The sequence below is a fragment of the Poecilia formosa genome, unplaced genomic scaffold (genome assembly GCF_000485575.1).
Source record: "Poecilia formosa unplaced genomic scaffold, Poecilia_formosa-5.1.2 Scaffold69, whole genome shotgun sequence".
Lineage (NCBI taxonomy): Eukaryota > Metazoa > Chordata > Actinopteri > Cyprinodontiformes > Poeciliidae > Poecilia > Poecilia formosa.
The window spans coordinates 987,135-1,013,483 of record NW_006800008.1 but is presented as its reverse complement, the minus strand read 5'-3'; the positions used below and the strand labels follow the sequence as shown (position 1 = coordinate 1,013,483).

General features: G+C 38.1%; 1 protein-coding gene across 1 annotated transcript in view; it reads left to right on the top strand.

Moving 5' to 3' along the window:
• Positions 1-26,349, top strand: part of sema3c (sema domain, immunoglobulin domain (Ig), short basic domain, secreted, (semaphorin) 3C) — a 46,980-nt gene that overhangs the window by 9,792 nt on the left and 10,839 nt on the right. The window contains exons 3-12 of the mRNA XM_016673050.1: positions 7,835-7,995; positions 8,542-8,604; positions 13,469-13,588; positions 16,512-16,602; positions 19,633-19,752; positions 19,835-19,977; positions 20,047-20,161; positions 21,100-21,169; positions 22,346-22,490; positions 23,623-23,845. Of these exons, the coding sequence (XP_016528536.1) occupies positions 7,835-7,995; positions 8,542-8,604; positions 13,469-13,588; positions 16,512-16,602; positions 19,633-19,752; positions 19,835-19,977; positions 20,047-20,161; positions 21,100-21,169; positions 22,346-22,490; positions 23,623-23,845 (1,251 nt within the window). The remainder of the gene's footprint in view (positions 1-7,834; positions 7,996-8,541; positions 8,605-13,468; positions 13,589-16,511; positions 16,603-19,632; positions 19,753-19,834; positions 19,978-20,046; positions 20,162-21,099; positions 21,170-22,345; positions 22,491-23,622; positions 23,846-26,349) is intronic.

Below are 26,349 nucleotides of genomic sequence, written 5' to 3'. Positions count from 1 at the left end.
CTGCTGGGGAATATTAGCCATATCCTTAACAGGTTTGGCCCTGCCGTTGACGTTGGCGCTGGATAACATCACTCTGCACAATGCTCCTCATTCTCATACGTGGATTTAGCGTCTGCTTTGGAAACATGGCTGTCAGAACTAAAGCATTTGCTCCAGACACATGATTCCCATTATAAATGTCTGCATATAAATAATTGTCAGACAACAGCCATGGAATTAATAGAGGCAGTTGATAATAAGCGTATGCCGTCTGAGTGAGCTCTGGCTTCTGACATTACTGCACATTTATGCACGCTACCTGAATTGTAAGTGCTGATAATGCACAACAGGCCTGTTGGACAGACAATCGGACGACTCTGTCAGCCAATGCCACACAACTTGGGTGGTCGACACCTTAGCTTTCCCTTTGCTGCATAAATACCGCAGCAGTTATTACAGTGTGCCGCCAGGGCAAGTCCCAAACAAGAGACGATGGCCAAAGGTTCTGGCTGCGCTCATTTTTCATCGTAACAAGTTGCCCGCCAGTTGCCTGGACAGACTTTTATTGGCACAGTAGGTGTAGTGGTCTGCACTTCTTTTCCATAAGTGCAGCCATCCATAAGTGAACTGAAGAGCTCTTAAACCAGCAGGTCAGACAAAGAGCAACAGTATTTGGAACTGAGTCTGAAGCTCTCATTGTCTTGTGTGGAGAGACGAATTGCAGTGGGGCGGTATAAGCTCCTTTACCATTTGGTGAATGGGGATTCTCCCACCAGCTGCCCCTAACAACCACATAACAGGTACCACTTCAAGTATAAGAAGAACAAGCCTAATTAGCTTAGTTAATGCATCCATGCAGGCCTCTGAGGCGGAAAGGCAACTGATGAAGACCAACTTTACTAAGGACACTCAAAGTGTTCTGCATGGGGATCCTTTACTGTTTTGAACTCTCCAAAAAAGCTGATACTAGCTGCCTTTTCATTACGAATGTGCGCTTTTCTTACCGTTTACTGCTAATGTTGAAAAAACACAATTTCACAATCAATTAAGAAATTTTGAAAAACGTGAATAAGCTTGGTTTTTGATATGTCATGAAAAACCATTACAGCGGCGGACGTAAGCAGTTTCATGAGATATATTCATAAAATATATTTCATATATATATTCATAACTCATCACATCAGCCAATCAGAGGAGACGTCGGCGTCTTATTCAGGCATCGGAGACGAGCCCCTTGTTCCCCTTTGTGTTATGTAGTGTTATATCACTCCATGCCACCAGGTGGAGCCGTCGACAAAAACTAAATGAGAAACGGTAGGAAGAGTAAGAGTGAATATTGCAGAGGACATGACGGTGCTGCGCTTTTTCGTTTAGTTCGTGTCTGATATACTGTACTGTAAATGTACTGAGTTATTCAGAACTAATTTTTCACACCATTACAGTATGCAGCAGCGTTTTGGGGAAATTATTGTTGCGATTTCACAGAAGAACTTTGGATTCAACACGTTCCTGTCCGATAAAACAATCATCGCCAGTAGTAAAACATCCAGCTGTTGATCATTTCCCCAAAACGTGACTTTTGTAGAAATTGGTGTGTTTCCACACTTTGAAATAGGTTTTAAAAAGTTAGCTTCAAAACTATCTGTGCAGCCTAATCCATTTTGATCAATTTAAAGATACTTGTGTATGCCGATGAGAACTTGAATGTTGTGGACAGGAAGGATCTCAAACTAAAGCTGTTCCCTTTTCATGAAGAGAAACGCTGAAACATCCGGTTTTACACTAATAATTATGTTCCTCCAAAAGATTCCTTCAATGCTCCAGTGACACCAACTCGCTCATTTGGGCCTGGCTGCCAAACTTTCCAGACCCACATTTGCATCGCCCATGAAGATTCCACATATTTTCCAGCCGCTGTGAATCTCTAATATTTTACAATGCTACATTACAACAAACCAGTGTTTGTTTGGGGATCCCAAACCAGAACCATGGCAGCCTTGTTTACCGCTGTCCAACTCTGTTATTTGATCATGCAAGCAATTTTTGGAGCCAAGCCTGACAGAACACGCTGAAAGGAGCCTCTTTGTGGCTGATGCATTTCCTCACTTGGATATCACGTATAATCACGAAGAAAAAACGCAGAGAAGTGAGCGCTGAAGTCTCTTCTGCACTTAATTGTTGCCATACAAACAGGCACATAATGACAGGTCCCCTCTTTGTTAGAGCCACATGTTTTGGTTTTGCGTCCCATGCTTTTTCACCACAGTCTTGAAACAAAAAGAAAAGAATGCTCCTTTTTAAGGTTGTGGGATGCCAAGCTTGTTGCCTCTGTTGGCCAGTTCACCCTTCCACCCAGAGAATGTTTTCTTCACAGTTTACAAAAATATGGAGTTGTTTTAGATGTTCTTACTTCATGCATTTGATGAGAAAATGTTTGTTTTAGTCATTTGACTGAGATGTGGTGACTTTTCTTGGACTTTTCACCCCACGTCAGGTCACGACAGGCCACAGAGAACTGAAACGGGACTTGGTTTTAGAATAAAGACTCGACTCTTGACTTTGACTCTGAAAGACTCGAGACCTGACTTAGACTTTACTAGAAACTTGATTTAGAGCTTTTCCTGAAAGAAATTAGGTTTTACTTGGACTTGTAGTGAATTACTTCAGCCATGACTAGGACTTGTGTCTCAGATTTTGAACTTGACTTGAAGAAGTTTCCTCTCAAAAAACTGAGACTTGACCAAGACTTTGCTTGGACTTGCCGCTAAAAGACTTGAACTTTGATTTGGGCTTGGTTTGTAAAATTTGGGATTTGGATCTTCCTCAAAGACGAGAGTTAGTTTGGACTTGTCTCTCCATTTTTGAGAGAAAACAAGTCAAGTTTAAATTTTGAGTCTTGACTTAAATACTTGATTGTTCTCTTGTATAAAATGACTTGTGAGCATCTCTGGCTGACATAAAATGCCAAGGGTGGCTTAAAATTGCAGCTCTCTGATAATTTAGCCAATTAAACATAGATTCAACAGTCAAATGTCCCTTTAAGCCCTTCTGATGTGATGATGCCTACCAACAAGTGAGCAGTAAATTGTGATATGACCTCATCTGCAGCTGAAACAGCAATCTGTTGTTTAAAATTGGATGACCTCTGCAGCATCTTGGCGAAACAAAAGGCTTTTGTGGAGCTTCAACTCAGCTGAACTCTCAATTCTCCCGTCACCAACTTGCCCTTTTCTGCTAACTGCGCCGTCCACCATGCTGATCCAATCGGATTGCATCACAACCCGTCTGTAATGGAGCCAATAGGATATTATGGGTCAAAGCTCATAATCAAAGGCAAGACACAGGAGACTGCTGTGAGGTCTGTAGGGAGGTACAAGGCCCACCTGCCAGCATGCATAATACAAAACCCACCAGCTGTCAACCTTAAGCCTTGCTTTTTCCTCCTCTTTTCTAATTTTCCTTCTTATCTCACTCCATTTTCATCGATTTGACTTTTTTTAAAACAGGAAATTAGCTCAAGAGTGTAATTTTATCGTCACTATCCTCTGCTAATCCACGCCTAACAAAACAAGACAATTTACAGCAATTCCTCGTTAATTTTTGACTGTCTTTCCTCTAGGGAGTGACCTCAACCCTGAGGAATGCAAATAAACCAAACTAACGAGCGTCATGTACTCCTGAAAATTCCTTTTATCCCCAAACATGCAGCGTAAACAAAAACACTACAGCCTTTTTAAACGCAGCATTCAGGAAATCTCATAAATAAAATTGCTACATCGAGGTCTTGGGGTGCAATTGAACCCCAACACCTGGCCAGATTAGTCAGACTCAGACCGAGGTTATGAGCTGGCAGATATTCTGTAAACACACGGATTGGGTGTACTGTGCGACCCTGGAAAGTCTTGGTTGTTTACAGCGTCCCGCTGTCTCTCCGTCAGAGCAGGTGCTCCATTTGGCCAGCTGAACTTTCGGTGCTGGACTACAATGCTGCAGCAGTGGGAGTGACTCGTGTGTTTGCATGAGGCTGAAGGCAGAGAGATACCAGATCCAACGGCACGCAGACTCTGCAGGGTTTCCATTTGGCTCTTTGTGAGCGGACACACCCCTGCTGCATCGCATCTCAGCGTCACGCTTAACTGGCCTCCCACCCTCACAAGAGAGCATGATGTCTCCGATTCTCCCCCCCCTTCAATGAGGAAACAAAAGAGAGTTTGCCATAATGCTGAGAAGTCACCACACCCCTGCAAGAACAATTTGTTTCCCTGGTGGAATCTTCTGGAGCGGTTCTGTCCGTTTTACTTGAAATGCTCTTTGTCTGGCTCGGCTTATTGCTTAACATTGTTTTTGGTGGGGAAGACAAAAACCTAGAACTCCAGATGGAAGCTATCTTAAGCTAAACATGGCGCAAAGCATCTCTTATTGATATTTTCACACATTGTCTCTGATTTAAAAACCTAAACCTGAACTGCATGAAACTTTCTTTCCAATGTTTTTGCTTTGCTTTAAAGATTTCTTGAACTCTTAAGTAAATGTTGGTTAAAACATGATCAATAAAAAAAGGACCATGTTTCACTGTAACCTGTTAACACAAAAATGAACAACAAAATTTAAATTTAAAACAAAAAAAACAAACAATAGTTACCCATATGAGCTGCAAAAATCCAATTATCTCTCTTTTTTTTAACCAAACTCTGAAATGTACAAGCCAGCAGGAAAACAGCAACCCAAGCCTGTTACCCCCTGCAGGGCCCAGCCCGTTACCTAGCAACCCAACCTGAGCTCCAACAAGTTAGGTCAGCTGGCTTTATGCACTGTACAATGGCTGCTAGAAAAGACAGGAGTTTTTTTTTTTTTTTTGTTGACTTACCTTTCAGAAACCACTTGATGCAATCATGTTGGTTGTGCAGGAGGCCCCACGTATGCTTTTCAAAGATGCACAGTTGCATAACTACGCATGTGTTTGCAGCCATTTTCATGTGCGAGTGTAAACTCTGAGTTGGGGGGTGTGGCCAGGAGTTTAGTTGCAATATATGAACATATGCAGCTGTGGAAAAAATTAAGAGACCACTGCATTGAAAACCTCTGAGTTATTCCACCAAATCTAGATTTCTGGACTCTTCCTAAGTTAAAACATTAGTATTGTTGTTTCTAAATGAATATGAACTTGTTTTCTTTGCATTATTTGAGGTATGAAAGCACATCTTTTTCAATATTATGACCATTTCTCTTTTTCTGCAAATAAGAGACATGTTGTCACAAGTCCATAGAATAAAAACACAAAACAATATTCATTTTATTCAAACATATACCTATAAAAAGTAAAATCAAAGAAACAGAGATCATTTTAAGTGGCCTCTTAATTTTTTTCCAGAGTTGTGTACATATATAATGGCTATTTGTTTGTTTTTTTCCAGTATATTTTCTTTTTGTTGACTCTGTAAGAATAAAAGTTCAATTTCTGACTATTCTTTCCTGTAAGACTGCCTTTGAGCTCAAGATGAGGCAATTTACCTAAAGCGCAGCTGAAGTGGGGAGTGAAGAGCCGTGGGAAACGTTCTTGTTCCTGAAGAGGTTAACTTGCCTTTATGTGAAGTTAAACACTTCAAGCCTTACGCTGCGACCGACCGCCCCTGATGGGAGAGAGGGGCGCCTCAGAAAAAAGCCACTTTACCAAAAGATAAAAGGCCGAAACCTCAAAAGCATATGCCACACAATCAGGAAAATGTGACTTTAGCTTAAGGGATTGTGGCAAAGAACAACCAACCTGTTCTGTTGATTAGAGGAGGGAACACAAAGAGCGCTAAGAGAGGGTCAACACAGGAGAGGAAACAGAGGCTGTGGATCTGCATTGCCGCCCCCGGCCTTCGCTCTCAGAGCAGATTGAAAAAGTGATAAATATGCATGAGTTTGGCTTCAATAATGAAGGCCTCTGGTTAGGAATGTTCTATCTGTGGAGCAAACAGGCTGAAAATAACTGTCTGAGGCCGTTTATGGTGGCTGTGTGAACCATTCAACGAGTGACAAACTTTTAACAAGCCACGAAATCACGACTTCCCTTTAATTCAATCAGCAAAGCCAGAGTCATTCACCATGTTGCTCAATGACGAGTTTCAGACTTCCTGGCGAACTTCTTCCATCTGGAACCTTTTTGTTTGCAACTGAGCTTTCGTGTCAAAGAAAATCTCTTTAAAAACAGTCCTGTGCCAAATGATGACTCCACTTTCTACACGTTTCTTCTCGTCCTACTTCCATTTCATAAACAAACCAATTTTATTTCCACTTGTTTAAACCATGATGCATCAGTTCATGTTTTTGTAGTAAATTATGTACACTATTTAAGGAGACAATCATAAAAAAGGTCAAATCTCACGGTAATTTCACTGAAACTGTCTTAAATTTTTAACCGTTTTCTTTCCCGAAGCATCCCATATGTGGAGAAGAAGAACGTTGATGCCACTCAGCAGCGAACTGTTGACAGAAGTAATAATGTCATCTGTGGATTGATTTGAAAGTTTATTGACCAACGGGAGACGACGAGCTAATAAAGCTAATAAAGATCATGAATGCTCTTAAAGGGCCGATTATGCCAGAAAGTATTGATAAAACCCTGTAAGATTTTAGTGAATTCTTAAAATTAAACAATGTTGAACATCTTTTCAGTCCCTCCAGGGTTTCGCAAATGTTTTTATGATTTTTTTGCAATAAAAATTAAAGTGTTTGAGGTACTTATATATAAAAATATTCATGTCTGACGGTAAATGTGACTTTGTTTCTGGCCGTATAAATAATGTGATCTTGTCTGACAGCAGTTGAGGTTGAGGCAGCTGTCAGCATCACTTAAACCCAAATGTTTTTGACCATTTTTGTGAAAAACTCACAATCATGCATTAGCATGAAAAAGTGTGGAGATTTGTTGATTTTTCTACAATAATTCGCAGGAAACTGGATGCACTGATTGATGAAATCTAATAGAAAATAGATAAAAACTGCTTTGATTTGATTCATCAAATGATATTTAAGCAAACTGCTTTCTTGACAGCTGGTACCAAAGGGTATGGGAGCCGGATTTGGGCCTCGAGTTTGACACACGTGGGTCAGATGAACCACATGTTTAGTTTTAGGAACACATCGTAACTTACTTGAGTTTGAGGCGCCTTATCAGCGTGTCAGAAATCTTTCGGAGGATTCCCTAAAATAATCTGGAGGTCTGGATTTCCCACGAACCAGTGATGAATCACTGTCCAGAAATCTGTCCCCTCTATATGTACTCTCTCTTTTTTTCGTTTTTGCTCTCCTCTCACGTTTGAAACTTGCCTAAACCCTTCGACTCGAGTTTTCCCGCACTCAGCAGCAGCTTAAGGGATAATAAAGCTGCCGTTTTATTTCTTTGGCCTCAGATTGTACTTGGCTTTGAACTTGTTTGAGCTTCGTCTTGACTTTATCTCCAACCGTAGACTTTATCTAGTCTAGGAATCACCTTAAGTGGTCATGACTACAGCCTTGTCTGCGTCAAGAACGCTCCCTGCTTCATGTGCTTCTTGTATTCAGAAGAGATTAGGTTGTTACTTGAGCTTGACAGAACAAAAAAGGTTTGCTTTTATATCTCTACTGACTTCTTGGTACTATATTGTAGATGGAGGGATTGCTTTAGTTGCAGTTTGTGCCAAGTCAGTATCTAGTGGCATCTGTAGTTTCTCCTGTTTTAAGGCGTATTTAAAGAACAGCTGTCAAATCCTGAAAGCCTCAATATTAAGTTTTCTCCTTTTTTATCTGTTTATTAGGAATTTACCTCAGAAGCTCCTTTCATCTCGGTTTATTTGAACGTTTCTTTTTACAGTCTCTCTGTTCCTTGCAGATCTGAAGGGGTCGCAGTCGTTTGAACACTTCAGTATATCTGATAAGGCCATGGACTACAGGATCCTGCACATGGATGAGGACCAGGACAGGATGTACGTGGGCTGCAAGGACCATGTTCTCTCCATGGACCTCAACAACATCACCCATGGCACACTTAAGGTCAGCAGATGGTTTGAGTTAACACGCGAGGAAAACCGCTTCCTCCTCTGCAGTCCATGGCTTTATTACCCCAAAAACAAGATTCAAAAACGGGAAAAAACTATTTGCTACAATTGCTGCTGATTATAATAATTGTTGGTTATATGCAAATTGCCTCATATTTGCCATAATCAGTGCAATTTTAGGGTTATTTGGAAAAGCCATGAAACTGCCAAAGTGCTCTTATAGCAAATTGTGAACGCAGTGAAGGAATTATCTTCTGTGTAATTGACAGGCATAAAGTGGATAAACAGATGGGAAAGCATTTGGTTTTCCCCTGAGAGCCCCACGCTGCACCCACTTCTTTTCCTCCAGTAAATTGCATGATATATTCATTTTTGCTTGGCCTTTAAACCCCTTTCCGGCGGTCCAAACACATTCTCTGCAGATGAAAGCTGCAATTACTCACACTGAGTTATGAAAGTGCATTATTTTAAAACTGTCAATTGTGTTTTTATTTTACAATCTAATGCGTTGCTCTGTTTTGTTTTGTTTTTTTGCATACAGTTGTTTTGGCCTGCATCTACAAGCAAAATACAAGAATGTCAAATGGCAGGAAAGGACTCTACAGTAAGAACCTCATGTGTAACTTTTTGTTTTTTAGGTTTGACAATATGAAGTGATAACAAATGCAACAAATCAGAGAGAAACATCGAGTTTAACTCATGCAAAAATCTACATGTTTCACTTTCAGCACTTTATCAAAGGTTAGTTATGTTTAAGGTTTTGATATAAACTGTATGCAGATGCAATATTAAGAACCTGACACATTTTGTTTTGTGTCCTTGATTGATTGAATTGTAAATTTATTTGATCATATCACAGATGCAATCTGTGATATGATAAAATAAATTCACAATTCTTTTTTTCTGAGAATGTTTGGTTATTTATTTGGATTTTGACATAAGTTGACACAGAATTAGAATTCTGAGGAAAAAAGTCAGAATTTTGAAAAAAGAAAATCAGAAATTTGATAAAGGATTTTGAGGGGAAAAAGTGAATTTTCAGGAGAAATGGTCAGAAATTTGAGGGGAGAAAAAGAATTTTGAGTAAAGAAATCTGGATTTTGATAGGAAAAGTCAAAATTTTAAGGAAAAAAATCAGAATTTTGATGGAAAAAGTTCAGAATTTTGAGGAAAAAATTCAGAATTTTAAGGAAAAAAGTCAGAATTCTGAGATTGAATTCAGAACTCTGACTTTAATTTTGACTTTTTTATGTCAAATATTTTTATGAGAATGTTTGGTTGTTTCTTTGGATTTTGACATAGATTGATGCAGAAGCAGAACTCTGAATAACAAAAAAGTCAGAATTTTGAGGGAAAAAAGTCTTAATTATTTTTCTTCAGTTTCCCTAATCTGGCCAACACAGAGGCTGTCGCTAGAATATTAACTTCATTTTTCCAGCACCGATTGGACTTTGTGTTTCTCTGGCACGATGGCCAAGATCAAAATCAAAGCTTTTGTCACCTGTTCCCAAATCTGTTCTCCCAAAATAAAGCCTCCCCACCCTGAGGGATTCTTCTCCAGCATCTGTTCGCTTGTCCGAACTCCAAACACACTTGTAGCCAGCAGAAGATTTATGTCCAGGCACCAACTGGAGTCCCTGCTTGGTTCGTCTCTTAATGAGCGAGCTGGAGATAAACTGAAGCCTGTTGGAGTGAATATATATCAAAGGTCGTAAATTAACCAGAGCTGACTGATGGAGAGATTTCATTAGGCACCCTGCTTCTTGTTAGCTGCAACAGGATTTATAATGAAATCATCCGGCGAGCCTCAGAAGACCGGTGTCTCCTCCGCATCTGGTCTCCTTTAATTGGATTGTCCTCAAATGGTTGCAGAAGGGGATAAACAGAAACAACGGTTTAGCTCAAAGAAACACACATTTTAAACCAATTTAATAAAGCAAGCAGAAGCTTAACTTGCACAGCCAGGCTGTCATTTGCTGTTTCAAAAATAGAGGGAGAGCAGCTTCCAGTAAGTGCGTCGTTTGTGAGTAAGCGCATGTGTGCTGCTGACACGCTCTCTCAAATATTCGGGTGAGCCATCTCCACCCAGAGCTGCCGTTTCCTCTGTCAGTTTAATTTCTTACCACTTTCTACTGTTTGACTGTAATTCCTGCCTTCTTTGATCACTTTTCCTGTTACTGTCGCTGTTTCTCAGCTTCTGTCTCAGCCTCCCACGGTCGACTGCCTCAAAGAGTCTTTTTGTTGTTTGCTCAACTTAAATCCTACTTCCTATCTCTATTGTGCTGCGGGAAAATGTTTCTTATCTTTCAGATATCAAAAATAAGACAGAAATAACTTGAATAAATAGAAAAAAATCTGTTTTTAAATGATGATTTCGCTTATAAAGGAAAAAATGCAAACTAAACCAACCTGACCATGTGGGGAAAACTAATTAACGCCTGAAACTAGTTTCAGATTTTACTGTGGAGGAATTTTATCTTCTTTGCAGGATTGTTTTGGGTTTTCAAGGATGAGCAGGATGCTTAACCCTGCAAAACCCAGACAAGAACAAAAATAAAAAAAAAACAGTCTTATCATTGGTTTTTGTAGGAGCACTTTGGAGATAAAAATGTTTTCAGATTTTTTTTTGTAAGGTTTTCTGAAAGTATATTGGTTTTGTTTCTCATCTGTTCTTTAGCTCATATCGTAATGCTTTTCACGATATTTTACACTATTGCATGTAGATTTCTTGATTCTATAGTTCCAATTGTAATCATTCCTGAGCATGATTTGTACAATTGAACTCAATTTTCATAAAATGTCATAAAAAACTGTAAATTCATGTTTTGGTCAGGTTGGTTTTGATCCCTTTTTTTTTCCATTTTTGTGCAAGACTTTTATGTTGTGAGATTGTTTGCAGCAGAGGAAAAATCAAAACCCGACGTGATCGCGTTGAATTCAGAGTGAAGAAGTCAAGAGGGAAACACAAGAGGAAAGTAAAACAAGATAAGGCTCCATGCACAAACGCGGCTCTGTACTTCTGATCAGACGCGACCGCAGCAGGATTCGTGTGGTTCTGTGGAGATGAACAAGGGATGAAAGCGAAGGGAAAAGCAGGACGGACAGATAGACAGTCACAAACCAAATGAGGATGGATAACAGAAACGGGCGTGAGTCGGTGAAATATTCAGTTGCAGCTCACTAATGGCTCTCGGTGGATTTCTGCGCGCTGACCAAGATCTGCAGCAGCTGCCAAAGCTGGAGTCATGTCCAAGTTCCTGACGACTCCCTGGATTCGTGTTCTTGTCCTCCCCCACTTTGCTCCGCTCTCCCTCTCTTTCTCGGCACGTTTTCTGCAAGCTTACGCTCAATTACCAACAAAGTTGATCACTCCCACTGCTACCGAGTTTGGTTAAGAGGCAACAACCTGGCAGTGATTTTCATGTAGCTTTATCTAAGCATGCTATGATATCATCGACTAAATATACCATGATACACATTTTAAAACAAAAAAACATGACATGCAGTCATAGGATACATTATGAAAGTGTGTTTTTCTAACTTATTTTGATAAACGGCCCAAATATGCAAGAAACTCTTTAAAAAAGTTGTAATTGAAGTTATTTCAACCAAAAGGTGTGAGACTAGATAACTGGCTGGTAGGATGGTCTCACTTTTGAATTTATCCATTTTGTAGTGCAGCAGCTTTCTTTCAGCCAGCTGATCTGAAGTGCGCAGCACCAGCTACTGGTGGCAGCTTTAAAACTCTTCAGCTTTCTCTGACACCAACTTTTCTGGTTTTATTATGCACAATTCACTTTTTGCACGTTTTGTGCTTCCATTTGGTTTCTACTGCTTCCAAAAACGGCCCAAGCATAAAAAAAAACAAAAAAAAAACCCAACCAGACAGTTTTTGGAAATGTTAATGTTTTATGGGGTCTGGAAAATGAGCCTTTTCAGAAACTTCTAGAATGTGGCGTCACAAATCAGCAGGCACTTACCGTCACCTAGCAACCCCAGACAGTTACCTAGCAACCCAAGCTGAGCTCCAGCACATTTAGTCAGCTAGTTTTACTGCTGTGTGCGTTGTACAATGGCTGCTGGAAAGGACAAATGTTTTGTTGTTGACTTGCCATCCAGAAAGCACTTGCTGCATTCTTGTAGGCTGTCCAGGAGGCTCTGCTTCTGTTTTCAAGGATAAAATCTGATTATCTAACAATAATGTTCTGCAAAAAAATGTAACAAACATGTTTTGTGTAGACCATAGACCTACCTTATCTGGTTCTATAGGTCACTTTTTAAACCTTACACCCTGATGTCGGAAACAGCCTGCGGTTGTATCATTCAGGGAGTTTCGCTGATCCTCTTTTTCCACTGGCCTCAATACCACACCAGTGAGCACTGCTGGGTTTATATTATCACGAGCGAGTCATAACAGAGATAAGGTTGAGATACTGCCTCATGCGGAATATTATTCAGGAGCAATAAATGTGCAGTGGAAATGTCGTTCACCTTGTGTTTATATCTGGAAAAACATCCCAGAAAGAGACAGAATATCTGGGCAGAGATCTTATAAAAGGAGGCAGTGATGCTTTTGTGCTTTGCTGTCATGTATGATGATGATGATGCGAATAAAAGTTCTTAGAGCAGCTCTGATGACGAAATTTATTTCAGTTAAAAACCCCCAGTGGAAACCTCAGCAATAGCGACATTACATTATGTTAAAATCCATCTTGCCAAAATTAAAACAAGGCCCAATTCAGAGTAACGGACGTTTGGCAAAATCTGAGATCTGCAGCGAATATGTTTAAATATTTTTGAAAGAAACCCCTGAGATCATGTAGATAAATACTGTTTTTATTTCAAAACGGCAGAAAAAAACGGCATTCTGAAAAGGATATTCCTTCAGACTGTCCAAGAAGTTGTTTTTACAGACTAGAACTGGGAGAGGAAACAGTAAAAAGTATTTTTTATTTTACTTTGTCACAGCAGAAACTTTTGTATTTAACATCTGTTATAAATATTGCAGGATATTCCCCTTTATTCAGATACAAGAAATGAGAAACCTCTGGCTAAAATACAAAAATGAGAGAATCAGTCATTACATTCGTCCATCTATTTTTAATCTTTGGTTCCTTTTTGTTTTTAATTTGCTAAACTTTCATCTCAACGATTTAAAAATGAGTTTAAAAGAACCAGGAAGTATTTTGGAAAAAATGTGTAGGATCCTTTTTCTTCCCACTCTATTTCATTGGATTACTTCTGTGCCAAGTTTTGCCACAAGGGTAAAGCAGCAATTTAACATTTAAATCCAGAATTTGATTTACGAGAGGAAAAAAAACATTTAATTTAGTTCCTCATGTTTTGGAAGGTGTTTAAGAGAACCATGGCAGTGTATTTCCTTCATAATAAATTCATTATTTCAGCTTGGAAAGTTGTAAGAAACGCTTTCATGTTGGACTTTTCTTGTCTTTTGTTTCACTTTCCAGCACGGCTGTGGGAATTTTGTCCGTGTGGTGCAGCCTTACAACAGAACTCATCTGTTTATGTGTGGCAGTGGAGCCTACAGCCCCGTCTGTGTGTACATCAACAGAGGCCGAAGACCAGAGGTGGGTTCAAAATGATGGATTCTCTTCATTATGGAAATAAACTAGTCAACCGCAGCTGAGTGAGTAAAAAACACTGGCTATTAAGAATACCCTTCCAGACTTTTGGCTGTGGGATAACACTACATCTGGAGCTGTAGGAATTGTTTGACAACTACTGCATTTCAAATTGCTATAATCACATCACAGCATTAGTAAAGCTAAGCATTGCCGTATGTTTTTAGATTCCGTAACTGCATACGTGCCAAGTTTTCATGTTGTCAGTTTGATGCTGGGTGAGATAAGGGAGTAGAAGAAGAAGAAACTGGAGGTCTGCGCTTTTCTCGTCACTCATATCCGACCAGAAGAAAAGACAGAGAAGCCCTCCAGCAGAAAAGTACTCACTGTGTTTCCATTGACTGTATAACTGTGCAACTTGACATTTTGAAAATAAATCGCTCTATGAAAATGCGCCAGTTAGGACTTGCTGAGGGTTTTTTCTTCTTTTTTTACGACGGCATTGTGCCATTGCAGATAGAGAAAAGAGTTAATTTCTGCCAAAAATTAAGAAATTCTGAGATTGTTAGAAATTTTTTTTTTAAAGAGGATTTTATTCAGCTTTTGAAACTCAGAAATGTTCACCATTTTTCTAGAAAATTTCTGAGATTAATCACAAAATTTAAAGTTTTTTTCAGCAATTTAAAAAAAAATTAAACTCAAAGTTTCCATTTTTTAGGCAGAAATGTACTCCTCCTTTTGTTCTATCTAAGATGGCTCATGGTAGTGTTTTGGTCGTATCAAAATTTGTTTATTCCGGAAAACTACAATAGAAACACTTTTTTGTGTCACACGAGTCACGTGATCAACAGCCGGATGTCGCCTCTGGCTCGAACCACGAAGAAGAAGAAAACAGGAAGTAGCGCGGTATGGTTTTTTAATGACTTATCTCGTGAACATTTTGTATTTCATGGAAATAATCCAATTGCGAAATTGTGTTATTCGACATTCACGGAATATCGACGACATTTTTCGCACATTTGTAATGCAGCGAGCTGAACAGAACAACATTAGCTGCCAAACGTTAAAACCGGAGTCTGTCTTCACTCGGAGCCTTTTGTCATTTGGGTTTTTGGTTTGAAAGCCAGTCTGCTCTGTTCTCCAGCTCGCAGCTTAATCATGTCACTGCTTCATGAAAAGAGATCTGTTCAGCATGAAAAGTCGCTGTAGCGGAAAGTTCAGAACTGCCTGCTTGGTCGTTTGTTCGGTGTCCCAGCTTGTTGTGGTGTTTTGAAATTCAATATAATGGAGATGACAAGTTGTTTGGCAGCTTGACAAATAAATAACTTTTTTTTTAGTTGAGATTCATTCATTCTAAGTCTAATTACCAAGTGTTTCTTTAACCCCGATGTCTCCGGTGTCTGAAATCAACATTTAACTCCAATATACAGTATCTAATATCTTGATTTAAACAATGGCATAAAATCCCTTTTTATCGTCTCTCTTTGTTGGTTATGACACCAAATGTTCCACTTTGAAAAGCTTGACAAAATAATGAGGGTTGTGACAATATAATATAACTTAAAACGGAGAAATATGACACCATTAGTCTCGATGCTTTTCGTTGAAGTGGGACTAATATTTTTAGTTCTTAAGAACAGAGAAACACTTTAAAATGAAGCAATCAGAGATCGCCTTTTACAAAACTATACTGTCTCCCCAAACAATTCATAATTATAAATGTAATGAAAAGATTGTGTTTTTTCAAGCTAATTTGAGTGTTTGAGAAAATCTAAGTCAACTTTAGCCACAATTAAAATTATCCCAAATGATCTTTCCTGTCATATTTGATTTATATAGCATTGTTTCCAACTACTGAATGAATTAAGACAAAGTTTATGGGTGTCTGTTAATACTGTAACAGCATATTGACTTGATAAAGCAATAGGGAAAAACACAAATGTGTATTGTTTTCCAAATTGAGTGCAAAAATTAACATTTGAGAGCAAAATCAAAGCAATGTCTTTTTTTATGGTCATTGAAAACTTATACAAAAATTAAACCAAACTTTAAGAAGTGCTCTACTAAAGTACTGATACCAACTTTTGGATCAATCCAACCAATCTAACCTCTAGTCATACCACTAAAAATCCCTTTATTCCTCCTTACGAAGCTTCAAACATAACCTCAAATGACAACATCCTTAATAATATTTTACAGATATAACAATATCACATCTGTTTGCATTAAACCATTTGTTGCACAGCTTGTATTCCCACTTTACCTTTTTTCTTGAAAAAACATCAACTGGGAGAGAAAACTTTGCACTAAATGGTCAATCCAAGGTGTTAAATGTGACTCTTTGTCTTTATATGGTGTCATATTATAAATCCACATGAAATAGATGGTAGAATTTATTATTTTACCTCTAAAATCTTACCACAATCAAACATCCAGGTCAAGTCCCGGTAGATAACTAAAACATTCAGCAGGAGTCGTTTTTAATCTCCGTTCCAGGAATCTGCCAGCTGCACTGCGTCCACCTCCATAAGCTTTTGGCAAACACACACATTTTCCTGGATTAATACTTCCTAACTGATGTCATCCGGCGAGCCGCATCCTAATGGATGGGACAGGAAGTGCTATCATTCACCCAGGTTGCTCTTGGCCTGTTGAGCCTCTGCCACTAGCAGGGTGTTACAGTTTGGCAGCAAATCCGCCTGAGTTGGAAAGACGGCCGTCCAACACATCAGCAGGGAAATTCCTTGTCTGCACAAAAGTGGAATGTTATTTTAGTGTCCCTTATGGGCCGGTTAAGGTAAACTGACGAAGGTCTGGGTCTCTGTGCGTTATTTAAACCAAATGGAAGGAAAATCTGGCTGTAAACGAACGAAGCCGTTGCAGAAAAATCCCGTCACATTCTCTGTCTTTCTCTGTTTCTTTGCAACAGGAGCAAGTGTTTCACGTCGACTCGGAGATGGAATCAGGAAAAGGGAGGTGCTCCTTCAATCCTCAAGTCAACACAGTCTCTGTCATGATCAGTAGGTGCTTTCCTTCATCTTCGTTTCGTTATCTTCCATTAATGTCAATAAAAACAGTGATCAGTTTCGCCTGCAGGCGGTTAGCGGGTTGTCAGGAATTTGCTTGTGCTGCTTTTTGTCCAGATGGGACAGACAGCAGAAATGCTGTCGTCAGAGTTCAGGCATTAAGATGTTTTTCAGACCTGCAGCTACTCAGAAGTCTGCCTCATTTGTTTTGAATTAGACTCCTAAATAAATAAAATGCTTATAGTAAGTCTAAACTGAAGTAAATTACTCAGAATTATCTCATTAATTGGTTACATTTTTCTTGATTTCTTCAACATTTTTATATTCACTTCCTGTCTTGAGATTTTCTCTAAATATTTCCAATCAGTTTTCTGTCCTCGTGATGTTTTCTGTTGTGTGAAGTGCAGCAAAACACCCCCACGGCATGATGCTGCCACCTCCATGCTTCACATTAAGATGGATTTCTCAGACTTTATCATTTGGAGAAATAAAATAAAGAGGTCATTATGACTTGAAACATAAAATTTAGTTTAATCAGACAAGATGTGTCTAGAGAGTAATTTAATCTGTTTTTAATAACTTTTGATTAGCTTTTTGATGTTACAATACAGGATCAGTTTCACTGTGGATAATAAATCTCATCGCCTTAATTTAGCCTCTTTGTGAGGTTTGTTGTTTTTGTCTTGCACATTTTTATGTCTGGATCATAAAATATGCCCATGTTGTTTATATTTTTTGTTTTTGGCGCCTTCAGGCATCGGAAAATTGCAACCGGTGAGGTTTGTGAAAGCCCACACTTCTCTTCCTGAAATATTTGCCAATTTTTTTAGATTTTTTTTCCCTTGTTGTGACACAGTAAAGCTGTGCATTTCAGGTGTTTACTTGTAATACATCCAAAAGTGTTAAAACACCTATTAATACTAGTTTGTACCCGTGTGGTATCAAAAAAGTTCTCTGCATTTAAAAATGAGAAAAAAATAACTGATTTTAAGAGGCCAGAAACAGGAAAAGTCAGTTCAGTCTGGTAAAATGTTGAACAGTGACACATTATGTACATAAATATGTGGCTTCAGCCTTATATGGCCTGTTGACACAACATTATACAATATTTATTTAAATTTTTTCAGGCCAGTAGCAAACACAAAATCAGATGTAAGTTTAGTTTTAATATTAAAAATTGTAACAGATGTTTGAAACAAAAGAGAAACAGTCTTAAGTCTAAAAGCTCGATCTGCAGATGTAATGACTTAAAAACAGTCTGTTTGTGTTAAATTATGTGCTTTTGGTTGACCAATTTGTAAATGTTTCTGTAAACCTTTAATGAGTAATTGAGGTTTAAAGTTTGGTTGTTTTTTTTAAATAATTTCCTTATTTATCAAATTCTTTTTACACAAATGACCACATCTTCCTCTAAAATGTGTATAAACAAGTGATTCTAGTTCTACATTTATATTTTTACAAAGTTTTCCACCATTTTGATAGTTTTTTTTTTGTTCCTAACTTAAATTTCCAACCAAATGCCAACAGTCCTTGGAGTTGATGTCTTCGTCTAGTTGAACTCATCGAGTCCTTTGATCTGATTGGTCGAGGGGTATTGGGTTGCGTTTTAGGCGACACTTTGCACCGTAGCTCGGCTTTCCGACACCTGAGCATTGCCGTGCCAGCAGCTTTCGAGCCAGGAGAGGAGCCTCACACGAAACGGTGATCCAGAGTGGAATAACCTGCAGGGCGAAGGAAGGAAGGAAGGAATGAAGGCAGAGGATATAACCAAGCTTCTGGGTTTAATTAAATCACTTTTTAATTTGTTAATCAGCAGGTTTTAGACCCTCTGTGACCGTCCACGTGCCATCGGCATCAAAGCTTTTTTAGCAAACCCAGCTTGTGTGTGAGGTTTAATCATTGCCTTGCAAAATATCCAAACAAACTGAGCTTTTTTGTCATGCTATAATTTCAAACTTTCTTGTATTTTGAGATTTGACATGATAGATGTGCATTTTTATTCAAGTTAATACACTGTAAAACTTGGGCTTTTTGCACATTTAGAGATTTTTTTGCCCATTCATATTCAAGAAATGACTTGAATAGAGTGTCTAAACAGCAACAATTTCTCAATAGTATTTGAATTTGGGCTTTGACTGGACCATTTCATGACCTAAATATGCTTTGATCATTGCCATTGTAACTCTGGCTACATCAATCAATCAATCAATCAAGTTTATTTGTGTAGCACATTTCAGCAACAGGGCATTTCAAAGTACTTTACGTCACAAAAATACGAAGTTACAGAAGACATCACATAGTCAACATTTGAGAAAATCAATAAACATTACATTTAGCCACGTGCCATCAATACACATCAGATCTTGTGATTAATATTTAGCTCATGGCTCAAAATCAACTCTAGTCACATAGGTTTTTAGTGTTTATGTAAAGGAAGTCAGAGTTTCAGTTGTTTTTCAGTTTTCTGGAGGTTTGTTCCAGATTTGTGTTGTATAGAAGCTGAATGCTGCTTCTATGCTAAAAAGATAGGAACGATCTTAAATCAGAATTGCTCTAATCTCACTATTGCCATGCTGTCTCTGTGCAATAATAATCTGAGGAAATTTAATTTAAGAAGCATTTCTATGTTTGTACTATTCATATAATCTATTAGTTTTCTGCTGTGTGGATTTTTAAAAAAGCAGATTGTTTTTAGAAAAGACTGAAGCAGCAGAAACCTAAATAGAAATACAAAAAAATATTAATTTGGCATCATAGGTCCCAGTCAAAGTTGAGATTTAACCAGATTTTTTTTATTATTTTCCTTTTTCGTTCACAAGTAAGCACTGGTTTGTGTTCATATCCTTCATAAAACCCCAAACTTTCAGGCTGAAAAGGTGTTTTGCTGCATAATAAAGTCATTTTTGCCAAATGAAAACATTCATGATGGAAAACATTGGCATGTTTCACTCTGGGTATCCATTTCTGCTTTGTATTTATTATTCTGACTTGCTGGAATAATCTGGTGCCTGTGCGTTGCTGCAGATCAGGAGCTGTTCTCAGGCATGTACATCGACTTTATGGGGACAGATGCTGCCATCTTCAGGAGCCTGACCAAGAGAAATGCAGTGCGAACAGATCAGCACAACTCCAAGTGGCTCAGTGGTGAGAAAACTAAACAAGGCAAGAAATCGCCTTTAATCATTGTGTCAAATAATAAAAATCCCTGTTATTCTGTTTTATTCAGAACCAGTTTTCATTGATGCCCAGCTCATTCCAGACGGGACTGACCCAAACGATGCCAAGTTGTATTTTTTCTTCCGCGAGAGGTTGACTGATAACGACGGGAACACTAAAAACATCCACACCATGGTGGCCAGAGTGTGTCCTGTAAGTATCAGAGTAAATCCACTCTTTAATTCGCGGGTCGGAGTTTCCATCTGCAGCTTCTGTCTGCAGAATGACACCGGAGGGCAGCGCAGCCTCGTCAACAAGTGGACCACCTTCCTGAAAGCCAGGATGGTGTGTTCGGTTCTGGAGGACGACGGCACCGAAACACACTTTGATGAACTGGGTGGGTGAAAACGACACTTTATGTTCTGTAACTGTAGCATTTTTGGTCTAATTTCTAATCCAAATATTTTTGTACACTTGAAACAAGACAACACTAACTTAAAAGTAACTTTCTAACAAGATATAGAAGTCGGTCATTCCCTAATATTGATTAAAAACGACTTATTCCTCTTGTAAGTGATTAAAAACTGTTATTAAATTAGTACTTTTGCTCAATATAAGACAATTATTGACTCAAAAAAGCTCCTGCACTGTAAAAACACAAAAGTATTTTTGGTTTAGTTTCTAAGCTAACTTAAAGTACATTTTCAGCAAGATATAGGATTTTATTTGGAGTCAATAATTCCTTTATATTGGTGAAAAAGTTCTAGTTTTATTTGCAGATTATTTAACCTATTACATTATGTGATCTGCCAATAGAACTAATAGTTTTTCATCGATATTAAGGAATTATTTACTGAAAACAAGCTTCTATATCTTGCTGAAAAGTTACTTGTAAGTTAGTTTTGTCTTATTTGCAGAAAACCAGAAACTAGATCATAATTACTTGGTAAGATTTTATGTTTTTGCAGTGTGTATCCTGCTGAAAAGCCAGTTTTGTGTTTTTGCGGTCAGACACTCTCCAACATCCTTTGCCGTCGGCCAAAAACCGAATCTGTCATTACTTTTAAACTCCTGCCTTCACAGTTTAAAGTCTTCCAGCAGTTCATTTTTCCATAAACACCCCACCGACCATCCGATGTTTAACCTGGATTCTGATTTAAGATCGTCGGATCTGTGAACAATATTGCCTTTGCTGAGCTTGTTCTTATTTCCTGAGCACACCAGCGGTTCCCTTCTTGTCGAGACAGGAAAGCTTTCACTGCGTCCAGAACTCGCTGGAGACTTGAAGGCTGCGGAGGGAAACGTTTGGGAATGTTCATCTGTTTGTCCTTACAGAGAGCGTGTTTTTGCTGGAGACGGATCAGCCCAAAGGCTTGCTGGTGTTTGGAGTCTTTACATCCACAAGGTGAGGCTGATGCTGTAGCATTTCTCTGAGGTTTTGTTAATTACTGAGTGGATAACAAGAGGAGGCCTTCCATCGCATCACGTTGCTCTATTGCATCGTTTAACAGAGTTTGTGTGGCATAAATAAACCCTTTAACATAATAGTTGTGTGCTTAATATCAGTCTTTGTGATTTCTGCATCATCTACAGATCCCCACACTTTTTTACAGTAATGCTTAAGTTGTGAGTTTACTGCAAATTTCACACCAAAGTGGTTAAAAACATTGTGTTTATGTGATGCTAATTCCCACCTGCAGGTGGCAGTATTTCTTACTTCTGCTGCACTGCTTCCTCAACTTTATTTGATGTCAAGTAAAAATCTGTTCTCAAACAAGAAGTCACATTTACAATGATGCACAAATATTACAAAACATTTAGCAGATATTTCTGAATTAGTTCCACAAATCGGTGATTTTGATTGCAAAAAGACAAAGACTCACTAACTCCTTTAGTTTCAAAATATGCCGAATGTTATTTAATCTTAAGAAGTTCTTATTGAGTGCAGCTGTTTATTAATGTTTTAACAGTTTGTTAATGGGTTTTATCATTACATTCTGGCACAACCGACCCTTTAAGAACATCCATGATCTTGATTAGGCCCCAAAAAAATTAGTTTGACATCCCTGGTCTAAGTGAAAGGGTTTCCTAATAAAGAAAAAGGAATCGTTAAATTAAGCCAGAACTTATTATGATGGTATAAAACTAAGACATGCACATAATAAACTGAACAGCTCAGATTTAAACTAAAAACTGATGAAAAAATCGCATTGCTTGTAGAAAAAAATAAGTCACTTGATCCATATTTGGTGTTTTCTGATATTCACAGCAGGTTCATAAAGAGTTTACCGTAACGTAGAAACCATCGATATTGTTTCCTCCGACTCTCCACAGTAAGATTCAGTTTCTTTTTTCCACCAAATATGTTATTTTATGAGCTGCTTTTAATATCTGAGCCAAGCCACATCCCATATTTAAGAGGAAGTAGGTGATCTGCCTTCAGTGGCGTCTGACAACGCTTCCTTTCAGGCTTTTTTTTCGCTCGCACATCCTCTGAGACGTTGTTGTTAAATGAAGAACAGCAGGGGATTTTTTTACCGGCTGCGGTTTTTAATTTAATACATGCGCTTTATTCCTGCAGCTCCGTCTTCAAAGGGTCAGCAGTGTGTGCGTACAACATGGCGGACATCCTGACCGTGTTCAACGGGCCGTTCGCTCACAGAGACGGACCCAACTTCCAGTGGGTGGCCTTCCAGGGCCGTATCCCCTACCCGAGGCCCGGCACAGTAAGACGCATTCTCATCATGGCTATTTGTAGTTTAAAAAACAAAATAATCCTTTATAAGTTTATTTGTATGGGACATTTAAGCAGCAGGACAGTTTAAATTTATAACACAGGGAATAAACATCACATTTTGTCAAACGCCATCATCTGTGTTTCGGTTTTTTTTGCAGTTTTCTGGGAGTTTGTTCCAGATCAGTGCAGCGTAAAATCTCATAATAATTGAAAACTTTGTGAGGAAGAAAGGAAGAAACAATCTATGAAATATAAAATAACATATTTTCCATATATGTGTGATTATTAATAGTTTTATATCTATAAGTGCATCATCACTGCTTGTATGGGACTTTAAAGGGAAATCTGACTAATTTAATTTGCTTCGTGAGTTTATATGAACGGAGGAGTTTTCATCAACACAATGCCAGGGCGGAAAGATAGAAAAGCAACTGAGTCACCACAAGATCCTGATGATGTGGTAAAACAAAAACTAACAGCCAATAAGATTCTAAAAGTTAGAGGAAATTAGAAAAAGGTCGAACAAGTCAGACATGTTGGAGTTAAAAACCTGCAGCACTTTGTGACGTTGAACCTAAATCAGAGGGTTGCGACCTTTACAGTTATTACATGACCTTTTGAATATACTTTATTTTATTTTTTCTCATAATTTTTTATAAACTACACTGCAAAAATACAAAATCTTAAGTATTTTAGGTCTAATTTCTGCTGCTAATGTCTTATTTTTTGTTATTTCAAGTGGACTAACTTACAACTTTTCAGTAAGAAACTATTATTATTCTTTTACTTTCTTTCTTGAAATAATCTGCCAGTTGAACTTGTACTTTTTCATCAGTATTAAGGAATTGTTGGCTCCTATATTTTGCTGAAATGATACTTTAAGTTAGCTACGAAGTATGCACACGAAATTAAACAAAAATACTTGAGAAGATTTTGTTTTTGCAAGATAATTTCCAGTCTAACGTGAAGAAAAAACAGATCTAAGTAAATATTATTGATACTTTGAGTGCCGTTCTGTTATGGAAATCAAACTAAATGACTCCATGGATAATAGGAGAGATTTTATTGGTTTAAACCTGTGATATTATTCATATTATGTATTGTATAAACTGCGTTTCCAGTGTCCCGGCGGAGCCTTCACTCCCGACATTCACACCACGAAGGAATTCCCAGATGACGTGGTGAACTTTGTCCGCAACCATCCGGTCATGTTCAACGCCATCTACCCGGTGGGACGGAGACCCCTGGTGGTCCGCACCGGCGCCAGCTACAGGTACACGGCGGTGGCGGTGGACCAGGTCATGGCTGCAGACGGGAACTACCAGGTGCTGTTCCTGGGAACAGGTAAGAACCGTGTGCAGCCATGTCACTTTGTGTCTCTTATTTGTTTAAAAATAGAAATAAGATGATATAAACCCATTGTACTCATTTAAAGATGGATAAAAAATGACTTAGCCCTGCATAAGTTATAATAATATTAAATTTTAATCCCACTCAGTTCGCATTAAATCAGTCGAATGTTTCCCTGAGAGGAAATATCTTTAAAAATTTAAAAACATTCAGCATTCTTTAACTCACATAAACACTCGCAACATTTTACCTTAAATTACATTTTAAGATCCTGTTACAAACATTTTTACTCTCATATATATAAAATGTGGTATCTAACCTACAAATGATTAATAAGAAACCCATTTAATTTGTTTATGTTTATGTGCAACAAAGGCATTTTAAATAAGTCTCTTGTCACTAAATAGCTGGTTTAATATTCCCGTCGCTCAGTTGTTTTATGTGTAACTGATTGCTGAGTGCAGTCCTGTTGCACCAGCCGGTTATCAGATGAACAGATAGAAAAGTTCACAGCATGCAGATTGTGCTGCAGCTGAGCTGATAGAGGAATAGATGTGCATTGATTATTTGTACCGATTCACTCGGGTCAATCAGGTCATTCTGGCCTGTTTTCAACAAATGCATAAACCACAAACAAAAACAAACTTTTAAATTGAGTTGTTTTTAAAGATTTTAACAAGACCGCAAAGAAATATTTTATATAATGTCAAATTAGAATCTGTTTTTCATTAATATTATAATTAAAATTAAAAATCACATATGGTTTGGTCATGAAGTTCATCCTTTTATTCTTTTCCAACTATGTCTTTGTTACTGTTGTAAAAATCTTCCTTGTTTGTCTTTATTTTTAAAATTCTGACTTCTTCAGTGACTGGTACAGTATTATTTCACACTGAAATATGTATTTTCTTTTAAATTAACTCAAAGTTTCTAGTACCTTTCAGTTAATAATAGTAAAAAAACACAATAAAAATGAATTCCTCATAAGCGGCTTTTCTAAAAATACAATTTCACAATTGCTGTGTTTCCATTAAACAAGAAACGCAAAATCACAAGTGAATGCGTCTGTTCTTGCAATAAGTCATTAATGAACATAATTCTCTAATTGCTTCCTGTCGTACAAAACAAGTTTCAAAAGTTGAACATTTTTGACTTTTGAAACTTTTTCTTGAAAATTTCTGAAGTTAATTTAATTTTTTTCCTTGCAAATTTTCAATTTTTCAACCTCAGAAATGACCATTTTTTTCTAGAAATATTTTGAAATTAATTTCAAAATTAATTAAAAATCACAAGTGAATACATTTGTTTATGCAATAAGTCATTAATAAACATGATTCCTGTCGTAGAAAAAGGGTTTCTATTGGGTTTTTAAAAAAAATGCCTCGTCCTATTGGAAAAATAAAATGCTTTTTGACATTACCGTATTTCCATATTATTGTCAAAATGTCAAATTGTGCAGTTATACGGTCAATAGATGGTGCCATTTTAGTCACCAAGATGTGCATTGACCTTATAGATCAGAAAATAGCTCCTCACATAAACAACCTTATATTTACAGCTATCATTAAAATGATTAAACCACCTGGAACTGGAACAATATCAACTGTGAGAGAATTTATAAAAGATTTAAAGAAGTCACAAAGTCACTATAATTAGAGCATGAAAGCATTTTGGAAATAAAAATAATTAGTGAGCAGCAGATTCAGCATAGAAAGAAGGAAGAAAGCTCAAAAAGCAACAGGAGAGACTTAAAATCTCCATAAGCAAACGCAAGAATCTAAATGACTAATAGTGATTCATCAGAGGCTTGATGACTCAAAACGCTGCATAATCATGTACATTTTCACAGAGGGACACAAAATGTAAATGTGAAGTTGTAACTCAGGAAGATGAAGAAGCCGATTCATTAATTAGGCGGTCAGAGTTTGAACAGAGGCCTGCGTCTCTCTGTCTGTCTACAAACCACCTAGCTTGTATTTGCATGTGGAGCATATGGAGCGTTTATTTTCTTGTGAGTGTAAATTAGCATCGGGCTGCAGAGAGCGGCTCCGGTGCAGCTGCTGGTGTTTGTGGATCCGTCGCTCTGAGTTTTGGATTCCTGAAGAGAAGCCAGCGCCGGCTGACTCAGGCAGGAGGAGGAGGAGGCGCTCTTATCAGAGGCTCACAGGAGCTGATGATGATGGTGCTCAGCTTCCTCCTACGTAGCCTGATGATGATGATGATGGTGGTGGTGGGGGTGGTTGGGTGGATGCTGAGTCCTGACCTCCTTGGTACCAGATCAGGAGATTCCAGTTTATTCCTGTTTTAAACGTAATCAGAGAATTTGATCAAAATGTTCTACAGAATAAAAAAGGAAAAGAAAATGGTGTGAAAATAAATATACATCCATCCTTCATCCATCCATCCTTCATCCATCCATCCTTCATCCATCCTCCATCCATCCATCCATCATCCATCCATCCTTCATCCATCCATCCTTCATCCATCCTCCATCCATC